The following is a 22,967-nucleotide window of genomic DNA, read 5'->3' as shown; positions in this document are numbered from 1 at the left end:
CCTGGGCGACAGAGCAAGATTCCATCTCAAAAAAAAAAAAGGCCAGGCACGGTGGCTCACACCTGTAATCCCAGCACTTTGGGAGGCCAAGGCAGATTACCTGAAGTCAGGAGTTCAAGATCAGCCTGGCCAACATGGTGAAACCCCATCTCTACTAAAAATACAAAAAATTAGCTGGATGTGGTGGTGGGCACCTGTAATCCCAGCTACTTGGGAGGCTGAGGCAGGAGAATTGCTTGAACCCGGGAGGCGGAGGTTACAGTGAGCTGAGATTGCACCATTGCACTCCAGGCTGAACAACAGTGAAACTCTGTCTCAAAAAGAAAAAAAAAAAAAAAAGAAATGAAACCATCCTACCTGGGGATTGCCCGACCACTTGGATCATCCAATTGTGGGACACAGAGTGTGATGGTATTCCCTTATGGACTAGATCATTCTAGCCATAAGAGATGCTTGGCCTACTGAAGATTTACCAGAAGAGATGACTTCCTGGCAGTCAACGGAAGAAGCGCTGATGAAGCAATCCTTTTAAATTTTGTCAAATTAATCAATGATGGAGGGAGGGAGAAAATTGAAAAAACAAAGCTTGCTGCACATTCAGCATTAACGATTAGGTCAGCTTGCTCTCTGACCCCCACTCCAAATTTTTTTTTTAATTTTTTTGAAATAGAGATGGGGTCTCACTATGTTACCCAGAATAGTCTCAAACTCCTGGAATCAAGCAATTCGCTCGCCTCAGCCTCCCAAAGTGCTGGGATTACAGGCGTGAGCCACTGTGCCTGGCCCCCTTCATAGTTGTTTGATGCCTAGTGTCCTAGAATCCTGTAAACCCTAGATGATAATTCCCCTTAACTGTGCTATAGATAAAAACTCGAACATTAAAAAATGTTAATTTTTCCCTTTGAGATATTATTTCAGGTCCTGCATAACTGAAACTACTGACTTCAGCTGCTCTGAAGGACCCCTGTAGTAGCTGACTCACCAAAGAAGGTAGTTTTCACATCCTGATGATTTCATCCCCTGTACTTCAATCAACAACCTCAATTTTTCAGCCTCTTGCACGCCACAATCCCCTTAAAAATCCCAGCCTAGGCCGGGCGCGGTGGCTCACGCTCGTAATCCCAGCACTTTGGGAGGCCAAGGCGGGCGGATCACGAGGTCAGGAGATCGAGGCCACAGTGAAACCCCATCTCTACTAAAAATACAAAAAATTAGCCAGGCGTGGTGGCGGGCGCCTGTAGTCCCAGCTACTCGGAGAGGCTGAGGCAGGAGAATGGCGTGAACCCGGGAGGCGGAGCTTGCAGTGAGCCAAGATCGCACCACTGCACTCCAGCCTGGGTGACAGAGCGAGACTCCGTCTCAAAAAAAAAAAAAAAAAATCCCAGCCTAGGGTGGGTCCAAGTGCAGTGGTGTTTACAACTAATTGATCACAACCAGTTACAGATGTCTTTGTTTCTTCTCCACGCCCACTGCTTCAATTGACTAGCCCCAAAAACAAAAAATCCAGCCCAGAACTTTTTGAGGAGTTGGATTTGAGGGTCCCTCCCATCTGCTTGCTGGGTCACCCCATGATTATTAAACTCTTTCTGTGCTGCAAATCTTGCTGTCGCAGTGTATTGGTCTGTTACTGCAAAGTGTGCATATGAACCTGGTGATTCTGTAGCCCTGGGGCTTCTTGGAGGTTGAGGAAGGCCATCTAGGATTGGCTTTCCATGGGAACAGTAAAGCAGTTTGTACTGCCCAGATAAAAAATTGCTACAGGGTGCACCAGAGGAATGGCATGGCCCTTTGCTATCTTTCTCGAGTCCTATAGTGGGACAATGTGTATATGATGTGGGAGAAGCACTGCAGATTTGGAGAAATTTAGAAACCCAGGAACAGGGTAAACTCGGTAATCCAACAAGGGCTAACAAAGGGAAAAAAGAAAAATCAACAGAAAGAAAAGGGGAGATAGGGAAAGGGACCAATAGGAGTCACCCAGGAGCAAATGTGGCATAATTTGTTGGGGGCAGAAACACCCTGAAGAGAAACGGACAAACAACCTAAGACTTTATTAGTACCCTTATGGTAGAAACTACAGCCTAAACTGCAGTTTCATCCCTTCCCTTCTGCCCCTATGGAAGAAGAGGTAGATGACTCAATCTTTAATTTGATTGTCCCACTGTACCAGGGGTGGATTCCACCATGGCTCAGAGATTAGGATTGGGGCAAGGTCAACCCCATGTTCAAGCAATAGGGGGAAACCAGAGGTCCCATATCAAGTTCATCATTTCCTGCTGCCCCCCAAATAAAGAAAAGACTATTACCTTAGTAATAGTCTGTAATCCTATTACAGGGTGGAATGTACTTTCATCTCTGGAAATCCAGAAACAAATCCTGGTCAGTGGCCTGCCATTGATGATTATAGAGGACAAACAACCCAGATAAAAAGGACTTTAATACATCTAGGTATTGGGGAAGTTCCCCAACCCATATATGGCATTTATTATCCCTATTTTAGAAAACATTTTTGGCATGGATATTCTGTTAGGAAAGACTTCGCAAACTTGAGTGGGAGAATTCAGCTTGAACGTGCTGTAGTAAAGGCTGCTCTCAGGAGAGAGGCAAAATGGGAACCTGAACAGCTTTCTGCTCCTAGGCGGGTCGTCAAGTTTAAAGAGTACAAATTATTAGACCGGGCTCGGTGGCTCACGCCTGTAATCCCAGCACTTTGGGATGCTGAGGTGGGTGGATTGCCTGAAGTCAGGAGTTCAAGACCAGCTTGGCCAACATGGCGAAACCCTATCTCTACTAAAAATACAAAAATTAGCTGGGCGTGGTGGTGCACGTCTGTAGTCCCAGGTACTCGGGAGGCTGATAGCTTGCACCCAGGAGGCGGAGAGCTTGAACCCAGGAGGCGGGGATTGCAGTGAGCCGAGATCGCACCACTGCACTACAGTCTGGGCGACAGAGCAAGACTCCGTCTCAAAAATAAATAAATAAATAAATAGTACAAATTATTTTGGGCAGGGGGGCTGTGGAGGACATGATGAAATAAGTGCGACTAGGCTGGGTGCAGTGGCTCACGCCTGTAATCCCAGCACTTTGGGAGGCCGAGGCGGGTGAATCACGAGTTCAGGAGATTGAGACCATCCTGGCTAACACGGTGAAACCCCGTCTTTACTAAAAATAAAAAAAAATAAAAAAATAAAAAAATTAGCCAGGCGTGGTGGCAGGCGCCTGTAGTCCCAGCTACTCAGGAGGGTGAGGCAGGAGAATGGCGTGAACTTGGGAGGCGGAGCTTGCAGTGAGCTGAGATCACACCACTGCACTCCAGCCTGGGCGACAGAGCGAGACTCCGTCTCAAAAAAAAAAAAAAAAAAAAAGAAGTAAGTGCAACTACTGAGGAACTGGTAAGTGGACACATTATCCACCCAGCTCAAGCTCATTTTAACAGTCTCTCTGGCCTGAACACAAACCAAACAGTACCTGGTGGATGATTGTAGATTACCAGGAATTGACCAAGGTAACCCCATCCATACTTCCTGTAGTTCCTGCTACTCAGGTAGCTGATCACATAGTGTCCGTGCTGGGGATGCATCACAGTGTGTTAGATTTAGCTAATTTTTTTTCAGCATTCCTCTCTCTAAATAATCACAAGACCAATTTGCTTTTACCCTGCCAGGCCGCTACTCGAATAAAAGGGTTCATGTTCAGCTCTCCACTTACTGGTCACCCAAAATAAAGAGAAGACTGTCGGCCGGGCGCGGTGGCTCACGCTTGTAATCCCAGCACTTTGGGAGGCCGAGGCAGGCAGATCACGAGGTCAGGAGATCGAGACCACAGTGAAACCCTGTCTCTACTAAAAAAATATAAAAAATTAGCCGGGTGTGGTGGCGGGCGCCTGTAGTCCCAGCTACTCGGAGAGGCTGAGGCAGGAGAATGGCATGAACCTGGGAGGTGGAGCTTGCAGTGAGCCGAGATTGCGCCACTGCACTCCAGCCTGGGTGACAGAGCGAGACTCCGTCTCAAAAAAAAAAAAAAAAAGAGAAGACTGTCACATTAGTAGATGCTATGGTGGAATGTGTTTTAATCCATGGAAATCCAGAAAGATTCCCTGGTGAGTGGGCTGCCATTCAAGGATTGCTCCAGGGTTATCTCCAAAGTCCTAGGATTTGTCACAAAATGTTGGCTAGAGGCTTGTCTTTGTTCCCATTCCTGTCATCTTTCATGGTTTAATTTTATACATATATATATTTATTATTTTATCTATCTAATTTATTTTGACAGGGTGGGTCTTCCTGTGTCACTCAGGCTAGAGTGCAGTGATGCAGTCATACCTCACTACAGCCTTCAACACCTGGGCTGAAGAGATTCTCATGCATTAGCCTCTTGAGTCGCTGGGACTACAGGCATGAGCCATCCGACCTGGCCCTGGTTTCATTATATTGATGACATCATGTTAACCTCTGAAGACTGTAATGTGTTACAGGAAAGTCTTATACCATTGTGTGCTCATCTACAGGAATGGGGATGGGCAATCAATCCTCAGGAAATCCAGGGACCACAGCCCACAGTGAAATTTTTAGGAGTGATATAGTCAGGTAAGACACATTGATATCAGGCATAGTAATTGACAAAGTCCAACACTTTCCTAAAAATATCATTCAATTTACAAAACCTCATTTAGCTCATGTGTAGATACTCGTATGTATTTATTCTTTAAGCATAGATACCCATAACAAAGAGTGATGGCTATACAAAATTATACTGGGATAAAGGAATAATAAACTGTCCTTAGGAAACCAAGTAATGTAGTCACATGATGTTTGATGCATTTACATATATAAGGGCTTTTATAACGAGCTTGTGCTTGCCTAACAATAGAATATCACACAGAAGCCATAATTCTATCTTATTTACCAGTTACTTGTTCAGAAATGGTCATAGTTCTCTTTCCATATAAACCTGAGTTGCGTGTTAAAGTGGTTGTCAAAAATTAAATGTAACCTTTTTTTTTTTTTAGACAGAGTCTCACTCTGTCTCCCAGGCTGGAGTGCACTGGCACGATCTTGGCTCACTGCAACCTCCACCTCCCAGGTTCAAGGGATTCTCCTGCTTCAGCCTCCTGAGTAGCTGGGATTACAGGCGCCCACCACCACGCTTGGCTAATTTTGTATCTTTAGTAGAGACGGGGTTTCAACATATTGGCCAGGCTGGTCTCGAGCTCCTGACTTTGTGATCCGCCTGCCTTGGCCTTTTATATCATTTGCCTATTGTGTATGTCCTACCATGGTCAAAGTAATACAAGAAAGGTATATACAAAGGCCAGGTGCAGTGGCTTACGCCAGTAATCCCAACACTTTGTGAAGCCCAGATAGGTGGATCACTTGAGGTCAGGAGTTTGAGACCAGCCTGGCCAACATGGTGAAACCTCATTTCTACTAAAAATACAAAAATGAGCCAGGCATGGTGGCAGGTTCCTGTAATCCCAGCTACTTGGGAGGCTGAGGCAGGAGAATCGCTTGAACCCAGGAGGTGGAGGTTGCAGTGAGCAGAGACCGCACCAGTGTAGACTCCATCTTAAAAAAAAAAAAAAGTTACCTGTGCATGGTGGTGTATGCTTGTAGTCCCACATACGTTGGAGGCTGAGGCGAGAGAATCACTTGAGCCCAACAGTTAAGGATGCAGTGAGATGGCCGGGCGCTGTGGCTTACGTCTGTAATCCCAGCACTTTGGGAGGCTGAGGCGGGTGGATCACAAGGTCAGGAAATCGAGACCATCCTGGTTAACATGGTGAAACCCCGTCTCTACTAAAAATACAAAAAAATAGCCCGGCGTAGTGGCGGGCGCCTGTAGTCCCAGCTACTCGGGAGGCTGAGGCAGGAGAATGGCGTGAACCCAGGAGGCGGGAGCTTGCAGTGAGCCGAGATTACGCCACTGCACTCCAGCCTGGGCGACAGAGCAAGACTGGGTCTCAAAAAAAAAAAAAAAAGAAAAGAAAAGAAAAAGAAAAAAAGAAGTTAGGACTAAGATAAAAAATTTAAGGATAGCCAGGCATGGTAGCTCACACCTGTAATCCCAGCACTTTGGGAGGCCGAGGCGGGCGGATCACGAGGTCAGGAGATGGAGACCATCCTGGCTAACACAGTGAAACCCCGTCTCTACTAAAAATATACAAAAAAATTAGCCGCGAATGGTGGCGGGCACCTGTAGTCCCAGCTACTCGGGAGGCTGAGGCAGGAGAATGGTGTGAACCAGGGAGGCAGAGTTTGCAGTAAGCCGAGATTGTGCCACTGCACTCCAGCCTGGGCGACAGAGTGAGACTCCGTCTCAAAAAAAAAAAAAAAATTCAGGATATAAGTATAAAAAGTAAAATTTTCATGAGAAAAAGCATGTCTGGCATTCTATTCACATGGTAATATTGAATCACAATGTCCAACCAATAACTTTGCAACATTATGAACTTGGTCTAATACATATTTTAATATAGCTACTGAATTAATTAAGAAAGAATAATGTTTGTCAGTATACAGTTGTGGACAAGTTGAACTATTTCTATGATACATGTACAGAAATCTTGGTTGCCAAAAAAATTATTGTTTTTAATCAAATATAATCAAACATAATTGAAAATGAATGGAGACATTACATTCAGAAGTGAAACACAGGAAACACTCAAAACTTCCTGGGAGGAGGAAGGTGCTTATTCTCACCTTCCTGAAAGTCCTGGGCGAGACCAGTCACTGCAGCAGAGGAAGAAGCTCCTATCTAGTTGGACTGGACAAAAGCATAGTAGCTGTGAGGCTACAACAAGATAAGGGTCAGTAACAAGCAGGAACAAAGGTGCTTGCCAAACAAATCACATCTCATACCGACTCAATCTACAAAGTAGGGGAGTTGAACATCAGAGAACATTCTCACCCATGACAGTCTGCAATTAGCTCTCTGGTAAAGACATTATACCTAAAGAAACAGCAGGCCAGGCACAGTGGATCACGCCTATAATCCCAGCGTTTTGAAAGGCCAAGACAGACGGATCACTTGAGGTCAGGAGTTTAAGACCAGCTTGCTCAACATGGTGAAATCCCATCTCTACTAAAAATACAAAAATTTAGCCATGCGTGGTGGTGTGTACCTGTAATCCCGACTACTCAGGTGGCTGAGACACCAGAATCACTTGAAACCAGGAGGCCCAGGCAATGAGCCAAGATAATGCCACTCTATTCCAGCCTGGGTGACACAGCGAGACCCTGTCTCAAAAAAAAGAAAAAGAAAAACCATATTACAGATGGAGCTTTTTCATTGTTTTATTCTTTCAGTCTTTTAAGAAATATCTTAGTCTTTATTTCTCTTCAATTTGCCCTTAACCACAGATGGATCTTTAATATGGAGCTTCTGAAGACACCTTTACCCAAAGGCCCACACCTCTGAGCAAAGAAAAGTCAAGTGATTTTGAGGACATTCTTGATTGGCAAGCCAAAGATTCAGAAAAAAATGGGCGGGGAGCCAGGAGTCAGCCTGTATGGATGTGGCACCTGTTTGGTGCCTCTAAAATGTGACTGATGACTTCCTCTTGTCTGCCTTTGAAATGGCATGTAAGATAGGACACTGGTGAATTGTATCATGACATTCCCCAACTCCATCTCTAGATTTTATTGTCCTGTCACAGGCCTCTTTTTTTTTTTTTTTTTGAGACGGAGTCTTGCTCTGTCGCCCAGGCTGGAGTGCAGTGGTGAGATCTCGGCTCACTGCAAGCTCTGCCTGCTGGGTTCACGCCATTCTCCTGCCTCAGCCTCCCGAGTAGCTGGGACTACAGGTGCCCACCACCATGCCCAGCTAATTTTTTTGTATTTTTTAGTAGAGACGGGGTTTCACCATGTTAGCCAGGATGGTCTGCGTCTCCTGACCTCGTGATCCGCCCGCCTCAGCCTCCCAAAGTGCTGGGATTACAGGCTTGAGCCACCGTGCCTGGCCAGGCCTCTCTTCTTAACTCAACAGTCAGTTTTCTCAGAGGGTTTCTCTCTAGTGTCTCTTCCTGTGTTTGAAGGAAGTGGGACAATCGAATGCTTCCTCAAATTTTTTTTCTTTTTGAGATGGAGTTTCACTCTTGTTGCCCAGGCTGGAGTGCAATGTTGTGATCTTGGCTCACTGCAACCTCTGCCTCCCAGGTTCAAGCAATTCTCCTGCCTCAGCCTCCCAAGTAGCTGGGATTACAGGCATGTGCCACCACACCCATCTAATTTTTTGTATTTTTAGTAGAGATGGGGTTTTGCCATATTAGCCAGGCTGGTCTTGAACTCCTGACCTCAGGTGATCTGCCCACCTTGGCCTCCCAAAGTGCTGGGATTACAGGCGTGAGCTACCGTGCCAGCTCCCCACTTTTTTTTTCAGACGGAGTCTCACTCTGCTAGGGTGCAGTGGCGCTGCACTGCAACATCCAGCTCCCAGGTTCAAGTGATTCTCCTGCCTCAGCCTCCTGAGTAGCTGGGACTACAGGCACGTGCCATCACACCTGGCTAATTTTTGTATTTTTGGTAGAGACGGGGTTTCACTATGTTGGCCAGGCAGGTATTGAACTCCTGACCTCAAGTGATCCACCTGCCTTGGCCTCTCAAAGTGCTGGAATTACAGGTAAGCTACTGTGCACAGCAATCAATTTCTTATATTAATAGGATTTCTCTCATATATTAATAGTATGAATTGCTTCATTTCAGGAATGAAGGCTTTTCACATTCCCTTCATTTACAGGGTTTCTCTTCGAGTTCTTTCATGGCTACAAAAGGATCTGATACAATAGAATGCTTTTCTATATTGCTTGCATTCAGAGGGTCTCTCTTTATTGTGCATCCTTTTATGTCTTCGAAAATGAATGGGGAGAAGGGTGGGCACAATGGCTCATGCCTGTATGCACAGCACTTTGGGAGGCTGAGGCAGGTGGATTACCTGAGGTCAGGAGTTCGAGATGAAACTGGCCAACATAGTGAAACCTTGTCTCTACTAAAAATACAAAAATTAGCTGGGCATGGTGGCAGGCACCTGTAATCCTAGCTACTTGGGAAGTTGGGGCAGGAGAATCACTTGAACCCAGGAGGTGGAGTTTGCAGTGAACAGAGATCGAACCACTGCTCTGCAGCCTGAGCGACAGAGCAAGACTCCATCTCAAAAAAAAAAAAAAAAAAAAATGAACGGGGAGAGAGGCCCATCTGTAGTGTGCAATACCATGTGGGTTCCAATGCCACTCAGATCAGAAAATGCCTTCCCATGCGGCTTACATTCATAGGGTTTTCCTCTAGTGTAAGTCCTTTTGTGAATTATACCCTCTGACGACAGGTATGCCACTGTGGGTTTTTGGCACAAAGTCACTCTAAAGAACATGAGATAACTTTTGGTATTATGAATGAACAAAAAATTAGGACCAAGATAAATGTTCTAAGTATATAAGCAGGAAAATTAAATTTACATGAGGAAAAAGATGCCTGGGATTTTTTCCACTTGGTAATATTGACTCACAATGTCCAAAAAGTAATGTGGTAACATAAACTTGACCTAATGCATGATGGCACTGAGATATTTTATTACAGCTTCTCAATTAATTAAATAGAGAATAACAGCTGGGTGCAGTGGCTCATGCCTGTAATCCCAGCACTTTGGGAGGTTAAGGCAGGTGGATCACTTCAGGTCAGGAGTTCAAGACCAGTGTGGCTAATAGGGTGAGACCTCATCTCTACCAAAAATATAAAAATTAGCCAAGCGTGGTGGTGCACACCTGTAATCCCAGGCATCTTTTTCCTCAGGAGGCTGAGGCAGGAGAATTGCTTGAACCCAGAGGTGAAGCTTGCAGTGAGGCAAGATCATGCCACTGCACTTCAGCCTGGGCAACAGAGCAAGACTCATCTCAAACAACAACAACAAAAAACAGAGAATAACGGCCGGGCGCGGTGGCTCATACCTGTAATCCCAGCATTTTGGGAGGCCGAGGCGGGTGGATCACGAGGTCAGGAGATTGAGACCATCCTGGCTAACATGGTGAAACCCCGTCTCTACTAAAAAATACAAAAAATTAGCTGGGTATGAGGCCGGGCGCGGTGGCTCACGCTTGTAATCCCAGCACTTTGGGAGGCCGAGGCGGGCGGATCAAGAGGTCAGGAGATGGAGACCATGGTGAAACCCCGTCTCTACTAAAATTACAAAAAAAATTAGCCGGGCGTGGTGGCGGGCGCCTGTAGTCCCAGCTACTCGGAGAGGCTGAGGCAGGAGAATGGCGTGAACCCGGGAGGCGGAGCTTGCGGTGAGCCGAGATCGCGCCACTGCACTCCCGCCTGGGCGACAGAGCGAGACTCCGTCTCAAAAAAAAAAAAAAAAAAAAAAATTAGCTGGGTTGGTGGCAGGCGCCTGTAGTCCCAGCTACTCGGGAGGCTGAGGCAGAAGAATGGCATGAACCCAGGAGGTGGAGCTTGCAGTGAGCTGAGATCGCGCCACTGCCCTCCAGCCTGGGTGATAGAGCAAGACTCCGTCTCAAAAAGAAAAAAAAAATACAGAATAACGTGTTAGTATGCAGTTGCTATAAATATTTAATTGTTTACATTCATCGTCTGTATTTGAAGGTTCTTAGCAGATCTGAAGGCTTTCCCATATTGCTTATATTCATAGGGTTGCTCTCCAGTGTGAGTCCTTTCATGTACTCGAAGTTGTGAGACAGATCTCTAGGCCTTCCCACATTGCTTACATTCACAGGGTTTCTTGCCAATGTGAATCTTTCTATGCATCTGAAGTTGAGTGGCAGATCTGAAGGCTTTACCACACTGCTTACATTTGTAGGGTTTCTCTCCAGTGTGAGTCCTTTAATGATATCAAAGGCTACTGGAAGAAATGAAGGCTTTCCCACACTGCTTACATTCATAGGGTTTCTCTCCAGTGTGGGTCTTTTTATGATACTGAAATGCAGTAGAAGACATGAAGGCTTTACCACATTGCTTACATTCATACTGTTTCTTTCCAGTGTGAGTCCTTTCATGGTACCGAATGGAACTGAAAGAAATAAAGGCTTTTCCACATTGCTTACACTCATAGGGTTTCTCTCCAGTGTGAGTCCTTTCATGTCTACGAATGGCAGTGGAAGAAATGAAGGCTTTACCACACTGCTTACACTCATAGGGTTTCTCTCCAGTGTGAATCCTTTTATGACACTGAAAGGAACCAGAAGAAGTGAAGGCTTTGCCACATTGCTTGCATTCATAGGGTTTCACTCCAGTGTGAGCCCTTTTATGTCTATGAAAGGAACCAGGCAAACTGAATGCTTTCTCACAATCCTTACATTCATATGGCTTCTCTCCAGTGTGCATCCTTTTGTGTATATGCAAAGAAGAAAAATAAATGAATGCTTTTCTGCATTCCTTACATTCATAGGGTTTCTCTCCAGTGTGTGTTCTTGCATGTACTCGAAGGATCTTGGCAGATGTGAATGCTGTCACACTCTTTACATTCATAGGCATTCTGTTCTCTGTGCATCGTTGCATGTATTTGAAAGGAAGAGAAATTTTTGAATGCTTTTCCACATTCCTTATAGGGTTTCTCTCCAGTGTGGGTCTTTTCATGAATTTGAAGGTTTCTGACAGATCCAAAGGTTTTTTCACATTGTTTAGATTCATACAGTTGCTTTCCAGTGTGAGTCCTTTCATGCATTTGAAGGTGTGAGGCAGATCTGAAGGCTTTCCCACATTGCTTACACTTGTAGGGTTTCTCTCCAGTGTGAATCCTTTCATGATATTGAAAGGAAGTGGAAAAAATGAAGGCTTTACCACACTGCTTACATTCATAGGGTTTCTCTTGAGTATGAGTCCTTTCATGTATTTGAAGGTGTGCGGCAGATCTGAAGGCTTTCCCACATTGCTTACACTCATAGGGTTTCTCTCCAGTGTGAGTCCTTTCATGGTATCGAAAGGAAGTGGAAGAAATGAAGGCTTTACCACACTGCTTACATTCATAGGGTTTCTCTCCAGCATGAGTCCTTTCATGATAGTGAAAGGAACTGGAACAATTAAAGGCTTTACCACAGTGCTTGCATTCATAAGGTTTCTCTCCGGTGTGAGTTCTTTCATGTCTTTGAAACGAACTGGGAGAATCAAAGGCTTTTCCACATGTCTTACATTTATAAGGTCTCATTCTAGTGTGCATTTTCATGTGTCTTTGAAAGTTAAGATAAGATAAGCTTTCCCACATTGTTTACATTCATAGGGCTTTTTCCCAGAGTGGGTCGCTTCATGTCTACAAAGATAACTGGGACACTTGAATGCTTTCCCACATTTGGTACATTCATAAGGCTTCTCCTCACTGTGAGTTCTTTCATGTATTTGAAAGGAATGGAACCATCTGAAGGCTTTTCCACATTGTTTGCATTCATATGGCTTCTCTCCAGTGTGAGTTCTTTTATGTTCATAAAAGGAATTGGGACTACCGAATGCTTTCCCACTTTCCTTACATTCATAAGGCTTCTCTCCAGTGTGAGTTCTTTCATGTATTTGAAGGGAAGTTGAATAACTAAAGGCTTTACCGCACTGTTTACATTCATATGGTTTCTCTCCAGTGTGAACTCGTTCATGTATAAGATATACACTGAGACAAGGGCAGGCTTTCTCACAAAAGTTACATTTATAAGGTCCATCTCCATTGTGTATTATCATGTGTCTTTGAATGCTTGAACGGGATATGAAGGTTTTTCCACATTCTTTACAATCATAGAGTTTTTCTCCAGTGTGAGCCTTTTCTTGCATTTGAAAGGAGGGGTGACATCTGAAGGCTTTCTTACGTTGTTGACACTTATATTCCTGATACTCAGATGGCTTGTGTGCAGTGTCAGCTCTAATGTGCCCATTAAGGGAAGAATGACCCACGAAGACTTCTCCACACACACTGCTTTCACATGATTTTACTCCAGGAGAAGTTTTTTTGTTCAGTGTGTCATCTGGAATCTGGCTAAAAGTTTCTCCACAATGATTTTCTTCTGTATTTTCATTGACTTTCTCTCCCAGAAGACTTCTGTGAAAAATGAGAAGCACATTATTGAAGGTTTGTTTATAAGTGATTTGATGTTTATTAACAAGGATTGCACTTGCATTTTCAACATTATCCAGGAAAGTATAGGCTTTCTACCCTGTCTAAATTGTTGGAAGGTGAACTCGACCATATGGCTACAAGATGGCCTATCTATACATATTATTTTTAAAAATCATACGTTTAAAAAAGAAAAACACCATATGAGAATTCTTCATAATATTTCCATGTAGACTATTTTACAAATACTAAACTTCTATATCATTTTCTTGAGTCAGGGTCACCATATAGCCCAGGCTGGAGTGCAGTGGCATCATCATGGTTGACAGCATCCTTGAACTCCTGGACTCAAGTGATCTTCCTGCCTCAGCCTTCAATGTGGCTAGGACTACAGGTATATGCCACAATGTGTAGCTAGTTCTTTGTTTGAGATGAAGTCTCGCTATTCTGCTCAGGCTCTTCTCAAACTCCAGGCCTCTAGCAATCCTCCCAGCTCCAACTCCCAAACAGTTGAAATTACAGGTGTGAGCCACTGTGCCCAGCCTATGTCACATTTAAATGTAGGTTTTTAGAGTGAATATTTTAAGAATACAGCACTTTGGGAGGCCGAGGCGGGCGGATCACGAGGTCAGGAGATCGAGACCACGGTGAAACCCCGTCTCTACTAAAAATACAAAGAAAAATAGCTGGGCGTGGTGGCGGGCGCCTGTAGTCCCAGCTACTTGGAGGCTGAGGCAGGAGAATGGCGTGAACCCGGGAGGCGGAGCTTGCAGTGAGCCGAAATTGCGCCACTGCACTCCAGCCTGGGCGACAGCGAGACTCCGTCTCAAAAAAAAAAAAAGAATAAATAAATTTAATGCTAGGTATATTTTCTTTATTTGCTTCTTCTTAACATATTCTCACATTCTGAGATTTTCTAGAGAGACATTGCTTTGTCTTGTAAGTTTAAATCACCTTAGATTATTCCTGGGATTTTTGTACTGATCTTCAATGTTCTGGTCTTTCTATTTTTCTCCTAAAATACAGAATCAGAAAAATAATCCTGAATTAAAATAAAATTATGAAAAAATGATTAGATTCTATGTTCATGGGACATTAGAGCCATACCTCATTTATTCATCAAAGTATTGCCTGTCCATATTCCAAATCAAGCAAGAGGATTAATGAGCTAGAAACACTTGTCTCATTCACTGGGGGATGTAATACTGTCATTCTTACCTACAGACGCCAGATTCCTCAAGGTTTCCTGCATCACTTCTCTGTAGAGATTCTTCTGGGAAGGATCCAGCAAAGACTACTCCTCCTGGGTAAAGTTCACAGCCACATCCTCGAAAGCCACCGAGTCCTGAAACATCCCACATGTATAGACGAGGATAGGTGAGACTGACAGCACTGGGGGTCTATACCCTCTTCCTAAGAAGTTCCCATGATGCTGTGGACTCCAAACATTTATTCTATTTCTTGGTCATCTGACCCATTACTCTCTGTCTACACTTAACTTTCTTCTATAAAGCAATTCTGATGCTGGAAGAGAACTAAGCAATAAACGAACAGCAGAATAGAAAAATGTGTCTTTTCATGGAATCCAGGGAGAAAGGTACACTGCCTGGGCTGCTCTTAATGTCTGTTTGTAGCATGGGTCTACAGCACCTGTCATAACACAGTCCTCTAAATTCACATGCAGAAAAATGTTAACATTAGCAATCTTGAGGCTATATATCCTTGAAAATGCCTGTTCACAAAGTTTAACCACTGAAGATACCTGGAAGGGGGATTTTATTCTGATTGAAGCAGCAGACAACAAAAGCAAAAAAACTGGATTTTGCAAGGGGTTCAACCAACCCAACTGATAAGAGAGGCAGAACTATCTAAATAAAAAACTCATGAGTAGAAATTTTGTGGGCCGGGCGTGGTGGCTCATGCCTGTAATCCCAGCACTTTGGGAGGCTGAGGCGGGCGGATCACGAGGTCAGGAGATCGAGACCATCCTGGCTAAAATGGTGAAACCCCGTCTCTACTAAAAATACAAAAAATTAGCCAGGCGAGGTGGCGGGCGCCTGTAGTCCCAGCTATGCAGGAGGCTGAGGCAGGAGAATAGCATGAACCCTGGGGGGCGGAGCCTGCAGTGAGCCGAGATCACACCACTGCACTCTAGCCTGGGCGACAGCGAGACTCCGTCTCAAAAAAAAAAAAAAGAAATTTTGTGAAAAACAGTACTGTGGGCTGGGAGCGGTGGCTCACGCCTGTAATCCCAGCACTTTGGAAGCCTGAGGCAGGAGGATCACTTGAGGTCAGGAGTTCGAGACCAGCCTCAACATGGAGAAACCCCATCTCTACTAAAAATACAAAATTAGCCGGGCGTGGTGGTGCATGCCTGTAATCCCAGGTACTCGGGAGGCTGAGGCAGGAGAATTGCTTTAACCTGGCAGGCAGAGGTTGCAGTGAGCTGAGATCACGCCAGTGCACTCCAGCCTAGGCAACAAAAGCGAAACTGCGTCTCAAAAAAAAAAAAAAAAAAGTACTGTGGTAGGAATACTTAAATTGTAATTGATGAAATGCTGAAGGCTGAATGGAGACAAGGTTCAGGGATAAAAACTCCAGTGCACCCACTCTTAATAAAAAGGCAAACATTTGTCAAAATTTAAAAGTTCTGTCTATGAGGGGACACCATAAACAGACAGAAAAGGCACCCCATGACACTGGAGCAAATATTCGCAAGTCATATATCTGGAAAAGTCTCAATATTCAGAAAATATAATGAATTCTTAAATTCAACTAAAAAGAAAAGAAAAATCAAGTCCAGGCGCGGTGGCTCATGCCTGTAATCCTAGCACTTTGGGAGGCTGAGGTGGGTGGATCACCTGAGGTCAGGAGTTCAAGACCAGCCTGGCCAACATGGTGAAACCCCGCCTCTACTAAAAATACAAAAAATTAGCCAGGCATGGTGGCGGGCGCCTGTAATCCTAGCTACTTGGGAGGCTGGGGCTGGAGAATTGCTTGAAGCTGGGAGGCGGAGGATGCAGTGAGCATAGGTCGCGCCATTGCACTCCAGCCTGGGTGACAACAGCGAGACTTTATCTCAAAAAAAAAAAAGAAAAAGAAAAAAGAAAAATCAAACACCTCAAACATAAAGTTTGGAAAAAATGTTGAGAAATTGGAACCCATGTGCTCTGACCAAAGGATTGCAAAATGGCTCAATCTCTATGGAAAACAGTATGGTGGTGCCTGCAAAACTAGTAAAAAAAAATTTTCTTCCAGCAACCCATTTCTGGGTCTATTTATATTCAATTCATGTAAATTGAAAGTTGGATCTTTGAAGAGATATTTGAAAACCACTGTTCACAATAGCCAAGAGATGGATCAATCCAAATGTCCACTGATGGCTAAATGGATAAAGAAAATGTGGTATGCATATACTTACAATGGGATAGTATTTAGTCTTACAAAATAACATTCTGTCCCATGCTACAACAAGCATGAAAATTCAGGATTCGGCTGGACGCAGTGGCTCACGCCTGTAATCCCAGCACTTTGGGAGGCCAAGGCAGGGTGGATCATGAGGTCAGGAGTTCAAGACCAGCCTGGCCAAGATGGTGAAACCCCGCCTCTACTAAAAATACAAAAATTAGCCGGGCATGGTGGCGGGTGCCTGGAATCCCAGCTACTTGGGAGGCTGAGGCAGAGAACAGGTTGAACCCAGGAGGCAGAGGTTGCAGTGAGCCGAGATAACGCCACTGCACTCCAGCCTGGGCGAGAGAGTGAGACTCCGTCTCAAACAAACAAACAAACAAACAAACAAAAAAAGAAAATTCAGGATTCTATACTGATTGCAAAAGGCCAGTCAGAAAAATACAGTATTATTGATCTTAGACGAGTCATATAGATTTGCCAAACTAACTCAACAGTACATGTAAAATTGCTAAAGCCAATAAATATTAATATTTTTTACAATAATAAATTATTGTACCAAGTAAAAAAAAAAAAAACCTAATTGATTGAAAGATAGGGAAAGTATCTGAATGACATTCCTGCAAGATATATGAAAAGGGCCAAGAAGCTCATGAAAAGGTCAGTGGACTAGGAGTCATCAGGCACAAGGATTTATATAATGTAGTTTTTAGTGGTTATTGAGTGCTTTCCTCTCATGAATAGTATTCATAAAGTCATACATTTTTAACCCATTTCCCATTTAGAAAAAAAAAGTGCAGCTTGCTGCCAGCATTCATTTAATTTTACATAAGCATACTCTTTAAAGCTGAAGCAAATCTGATTGATTTTCAATGTGAAAATAAAATTTCTAAACAAAACTTGTTTCTAATCCTAATGTAACAAAAATACATATGATGTTACATTAGGATTAGAGACAAGAGTATTCTCGGGGCACATGGAAAATGGGTTGAATACACCCACTACTTATTGCTTTGTGGAAAAAAAATGGTAAACAATTAAAATACTGCGGCAGTTTCACATGTATCATGGGGGACACATGATTGATAATGATGTCCAGTGGAGAGGGGAAATGAGGGAGTGTTTTGGAATGTGGGGAGGAAACCAGAAATGTAAGGATTTATCATCAGCCCTAGCAAGAACTAGTCTGGGTGGATCTCAAGGACTCCTTCCTTGACCATACTTCAGTGAGGCTCCTCAGAGCCCGCTTCCTGACTAGCTTTTGTGTTTGTCCTGCAGAGCCCAGTTATAGCTAAATCCTAATAAGGGAGTTCAGAGAGAATCCCCCCAACTTGATACCTAATCAAGTTGTTTCCCTCACCTATGATAATTTATTAATATTCTCTTCCCCAACTCTTGACACCTCACCAAGTTCCATCCTCTGCGGTACCTTGCTCTTTAGATATAATTGTCTTGTTGATGCATTCAGGTTGAGTTCAATGTCTTTCCCATATTAAATTGTCCTATAATATATAGGCAAAAAATAAGGCTTTATTCAACACATATTGCAATTGTGCTGAATAAAACCTTCCTTGAAATTTTTACGAAGTTTTCAGTGTAATCTCTCTTTACAAGGAATAAAGACTTAGACTGGAGACCCTAATTCATATGTCTGCAATGCATTAGTGATAAGACGTTCTCTTCCGGTGGGGAGGAAGATGGATTTCTTGAGAGTACCTCCTACTCAAACATCCAAAACACCAGGTCAGATTTCTCTCCTGATGACCACTTCTTGTTGTCACCCTATAAACTGGATGAGATTGGAGACTCTGGGTGCACCATTGCCAGAGAGGACTACAGGGTAGTCCTCTGCAGTAATGGGCCAGGATGCCTCAGAGTGCTGGCTACCAATTCATCCCCCATCCTATGTGAAGATGAAGATGGACCAGATATTCAATATAGAAGTTTTTCTTCCATTTGGTGAATTATCTTATGAAATCCTTTCTTTTTTTGTTTTTAAGCATACAACAGCCAGTATTCCTAGGCATTTTCTATACATTTACTAACCAGGCCCAACCCTGCTTAGCTACAGAGAACAGATGTGTTCAGTGTGGCATGACCACACATGCTTCAATTTCTCTTTTTTTTTTTTGAGACAGAGTCTCACTGTTGTCCAGGCTACAGTGCAGTTGGCGCAAACTCGGCTCACCGCAACCTCTGCCTCCTGGGTTCAAGCAATTCTCCTACCTCAGCCTCTTGAGTAGCTGGGATTACAGGAATGCGCCACCATGACTGGCTAATTTTTGTATTTTTAGTAGAGACGGGGTTTCACCATGTTGGTCAGGCTAGTATCAAATTCCTGACCTCAGGTGATCCACCCACCTCGGCCTCCCAAAGTGCTAGGATTATAGACGTGAGCCACCGCACCTGGCCTAAAATACAAATTATTAATGAATGAAATTGTATCCTGACCTCCTGACCTCCCACTCTCACCTTCTTCCTAACCTTGTTTTCTCCTCTCCGTAAAAAAAAAATTCCTTTTTGGGCTAACTTTGAGATGCTTACAGATCTTATACTTTGTCCGTTTTCCTTATTTCAATTCTCCTTTGGAATAAAGTCATTCCTGGCTGGGCGCGATGGCTCACCCCTGTTAATTCCAGCACTTTGGGAGGCCAAGGTGGGTGGATCACCTGAGGTCAAGAGTTTGAGACCAGCCTGACCAACATGGTGAAACCCTGTCTCTACTAAAAATACAAAAATTAGCCAGGCGTGGTGCTGGGCGCCTGTAATCCCAGCTACTCAGGAGGCTGAGACAGGAGAATCCCTTGAATCCAGGAGGCAGAGGTTGCAGTGAGCCGAGATCATGCCACTGCATTCCAGCCTGGGTGACAAAGCAAGACTTGGTCTCAAAAAAAAAAAAAGAAAGAATAAAAGAATAAAAAGAAAAGTCATTCCTTACCTAAATCCACATCTGTTTCATTAAAAATGTTTAGAAACAACCTTAGGACAACTAGCCTCAGAAGGGCATCGCTGACCTGCTGCATCTGCCTGTGGATCCTCAGTTTTCCAGGGCTCTGAGATTCTCTCAGCATAAAGGGCTCCTCCCATGGTCAGTGTGAGCAGCTGGGACACTGCAGGGGAGGCTCCCCAGCAAGAAACAAGTGAGCCTTCAATGACCTCTCTTTGCAGGCTTCTGATTGACCTTAGCTTGCAGTCACTGGGCTCAGGCCTGATTCAATGAGAAAATACCCAGTGTTTGAAGAATCTAGCAAAATCCCTCAAACTCAAGTTCAGGTTTACACATGGAAAGGAAATTATAAGGCATTTGCATTTCATACCACAAAATGGAAAGCAAAAGTATCTAATCCTTTCAGACAATACACACATTTGTGGAAGTCAATAATTCCAACCTGAAGCCATTAGAACTTTAAATTATTTTATTTTTTATTTTTCTGAGATGGAGTTTCGCTCTTGTTGCCCAGGCTGGAGTGCAGTGGCGCATTCTTGGCTCACTACAACCTCCGCCTTCTGGTTTCAAGCAATTCTCCTGCCTCAGCCTCCTGAGTAGCTGGGATTACAGGCGCCCACCACCACGCCCGGCTAATTTTTGTGTTTTTTTTTAATAGAGACGGGGTTTCACCATGTTGGTCAGGCTGGTCTCGAACTCCTGACCTGATCCGCCCGTCTCGGCCTCCCAAGGTGCTGGGTTTACAGGCGTGAGCCACTGCGCCCAGACTTTAACCATGTTTTTTGAATCCCTATTTTTATTTTTTGAGACAGTTTCTTGCTCTGTCACCCAGGCTGAAGTGCAGTGGCATGATCATGCCTCACTGCAGCCTCCACCTCTCAGCTCAAGCAATCCTCCCACTTCAGCCTCCCTACTGGCTGGGTACTACAGACATACCATCATGCCTGGCTATTTTTTTTTTTTTTTTTTTTTGAGATGGAGTCTCGCTCTGTCGCCTAGGCTGGAGTGTAGTGGCGCGATCTCGGCTCACTGCAAGCTCCGCCTCCTGGGTTCACGCCATTCTCCTGCCTCAGCCTCTCCGAGTAGCTGGGACTACAGGCGCCCGCCACCACGCCCGGCTAATTTTTTTTGTATTTTTAGTAGAGACAGGGTTTCACCGTGGTCTCGATCTCCTGACCTCGTGATCCGCCCGCCTCGGCCTCCCAAAGTGCTGAGATTACAAGCGTGAGCCACCGCGCCCGGCCATGCCTGGCTATTTTTTAAGCAGTTTGTTAAGATGGGGTTCCACCATGTTACCCAGACTGGTCTCAAACTCCTGAGCTCAAAGGATCCCGCAATCCCTCGCCCACCCACCTTGGCCTCCCAAAGTGCTAGGATGTAGGTGTGAGGCACTATGCCTGGCTATTTTTTAAATTAATTTTTAATTTTCTTTCTTTTTTTTGAGACGGAGTCTCACTCTGTGGCCTAGGCTGGAGTGCAGTAGCGCCATCTTGGCTCACTGCAAGCTCCACCTCCCGGGTTCACGTCTCCTGCCTCAGCCTCCCTGATAGCTGGGACTACAGGTGCCCACCACCACGCCCGGCTAATTTTTTGTATTTTTTGTAGAGACGGAGTTCCACTGTGTGTGCCAGGATGGTCTCGATCTCCTGACCTCGTGATCCACCTGCCTCGGCCTCCCAAAGTGCTGGGATTACAGGCATGAGCCACCATGCCCGGCCTTTTTTTGTTGTTGTTGAGACAGAGTTTCGCTCTTGTTGCCCCAGCTAGAGTGCAATGGCATGGTCTCAGCTCACTGCAACCTCCACCTCCCAGGTGCAAGCGATTCCCCTGCCTCAGCCTCCTGAGTAACTGGGATTATAAATGCACCACCACCACGTCTGGCTAATTTTTGTATTTTTAGTAGAGACGGGGTTTCACCATGTTAGCCAGGCTGGTCTCGAACTTCTGACCTCAGGTGATCGCCCAACCTGGCCTCCCAAAGCACTGGGATTATAGGCGTGAGCCATTGCGCCTGGCCTAATTTTCTTATTTTTGAGACAGGGTCTCACTCTGTCACCCTGACTGGAGTGCAGTGGTGTGATCACGGTTTGGTGCAGCCTTGACTGACTGGCCTCCAGGGAAATCTCGTTATTATTATTATTTTACTTGAGAGGGAGTCTCACTCTGTAGCCCAGGCTGGAATGCAGTGGCACGATCTCGGCTCACTGCAACCTCCACCTCCCGGGTTCAAGTGATTCTCCTGCCTCAGCCTCTGGACTAGCTGGGACTACAGGAGCACACTGCCACACCCAGCTAATTTTCGTATGGAAATCTCATTATTTTTAAGTTGACAATATTATTTTATTACTATTTCCATGATAATGAAATCACTTTTGCAAAAACTATAACACTGAAAAAGTTATGGCAGTCAAAGAGATCTAGCCAACTGCTCCTCTTGCCTTTATCTTTCAAGCTGCCTTAATTATTCCTAGGCTTAGGCTGAGCTAACTTTAGAAGACATTTGGCCAGGTGTGGTGGCTCACGCCTGTAAATCCCAGCACTTTGGGAGGCCGAGATGGGCGAATCACGAGGTCAGGAGATCGAGACCATCCTGGCTAACACGGTGAAACCCTATCTCTACTAAAAATACAAAAAATTAGCCGGGCGTGGTGGTGGGCGCCTGTAGTCCCAGCTACTCGGGAGGCTGAGGCAGGAGAATGGCGTGAACTCGGGAGGCGGAGCTTGCAGTAAGCCGAGATCGCACCACTGCACTCCAGCCTGGGCGACAGACAGAGGGAGACTCCGTTAAAAAAAAAAAAAAAAAAAGAAAAAGAAAAAAAAAGAAGACATTTATGTTATAGTTTAAATGATAATAGCTCCTTCTTAAACACTGCCTTCCTAAAGTTAATGAAAAACCATGAGTCGGGGTGGGGGGAATACAGTGGGGAGCGATGAGGAGCCTGAATTTTGCTATGGTATAGACTGGTCCCAAGATACTTCTGCAGATAAGTGTCTTCGGGTTTTTTGCTTGTCTGACACCCATGGCTCCACTCAGGCCCACCAACCCTGCTCCTCTAGAAGCAGCTCAGCACTCAGGAGGATCATTTCCCACCACCTCTTCCCCAAATCTGCCTTTGAAAAACCCCTGGCCAAGTTCGGTGGCTCACGCCAGTAAACCCAGCACTTTGGGAGGCCGAGGTGAGCAGATCGCTTGAGCCCAGGAGTACAAGACCAGCCTGGGCAACATGGCGAAACCCCATCTCAACTAAAAATACAAAAATTAGCCGCCTTCGCCTGTAGTCCCAGCTATACGGGAGGGTGAGGCAGCACGATCACCTGAGCTACTGCTCAGGTGAGTCCAGCCTGCAGTGAGCCATGATCGTGCCATGCACTCCAACCTGGGCGACAGAGTGAGTGAGACCTTGTTTAAAAAACAATTTTTAGCCGGGCGCGGTGGCTCACGCCTGTAATCCCAGCCCTTTGGGAGGCCGATGTGGGCAGATCACCTGAGGTCAGGAGTTCAGGACCACCTTGGCCAACACGGTGAAACCCCGTCTTGCTGGGCGCGGTGGCTCACGCTTGTAATCCCAGCACTTTGGGA

At 45.0% G+C, this 22,967-nt stretch overlaps 2 protein-coding genes across 2 annotated transcripts in view; both read right to left on the bottom strand.

The window, feature by feature from the left end:
* The window catches only part of LOC116478506 (zinc finger protein 136), a 370,760-nt gene that overhangs the window by 125,050 nt on the left and 222,743 nt on the right, over positions 1–22,967 (bottom strand). The gene's annotated exons all lie outside the window — the stretch shown is intronic.
* Positions 1–22,967, bottom strand: part of ZNF844 (zinc finger protein 844) — a 149,184-nt gene that overhangs the window by 21,352 nt on the left and 104,865 nt on the right. Inside the window, 5 exon segments of the mRNA XM_032169787.2 lie at positions 7,118–7,232; positions 10,566–12,119; positions 12,121–12,191; positions 12,194–13,017; positions 14,251–14,377. Of these exon segments, the coding sequence (XP_032025678.2) occupies positions 10,833–12,119; positions 12,121–12,191; positions 12,194–12,752 (1,917 nt within the window). The 5' untranslated portion in view covers positions 12,753–13,017; positions 14,251–14,377 and the 3' untranslated portion in view covers positions 7,118–7,232; positions 10,566–10,832.

The sequence above is a fragment of the Hylobates moloch genome, unplaced genomic scaffold, assembly GCF_009828535.3.
Source record: "Hylobates moloch isolate HMO894 unplaced genomic scaffold, HMol_V3 SCAFFOLD_12, whole genome shotgun sequence".
NCBI classification, from domain to species: domain Eukaryota; kingdom Metazoa; phylum Chordata; class Mammalia; order Primates; family Hylobatidae; genus Hylobates; species Hylobates moloch.
The sequence above is the reverse complement of the archived record's forward strand: the minus strand, read 5'-3'. Positions and strand labels throughout refer to the sequence as shown.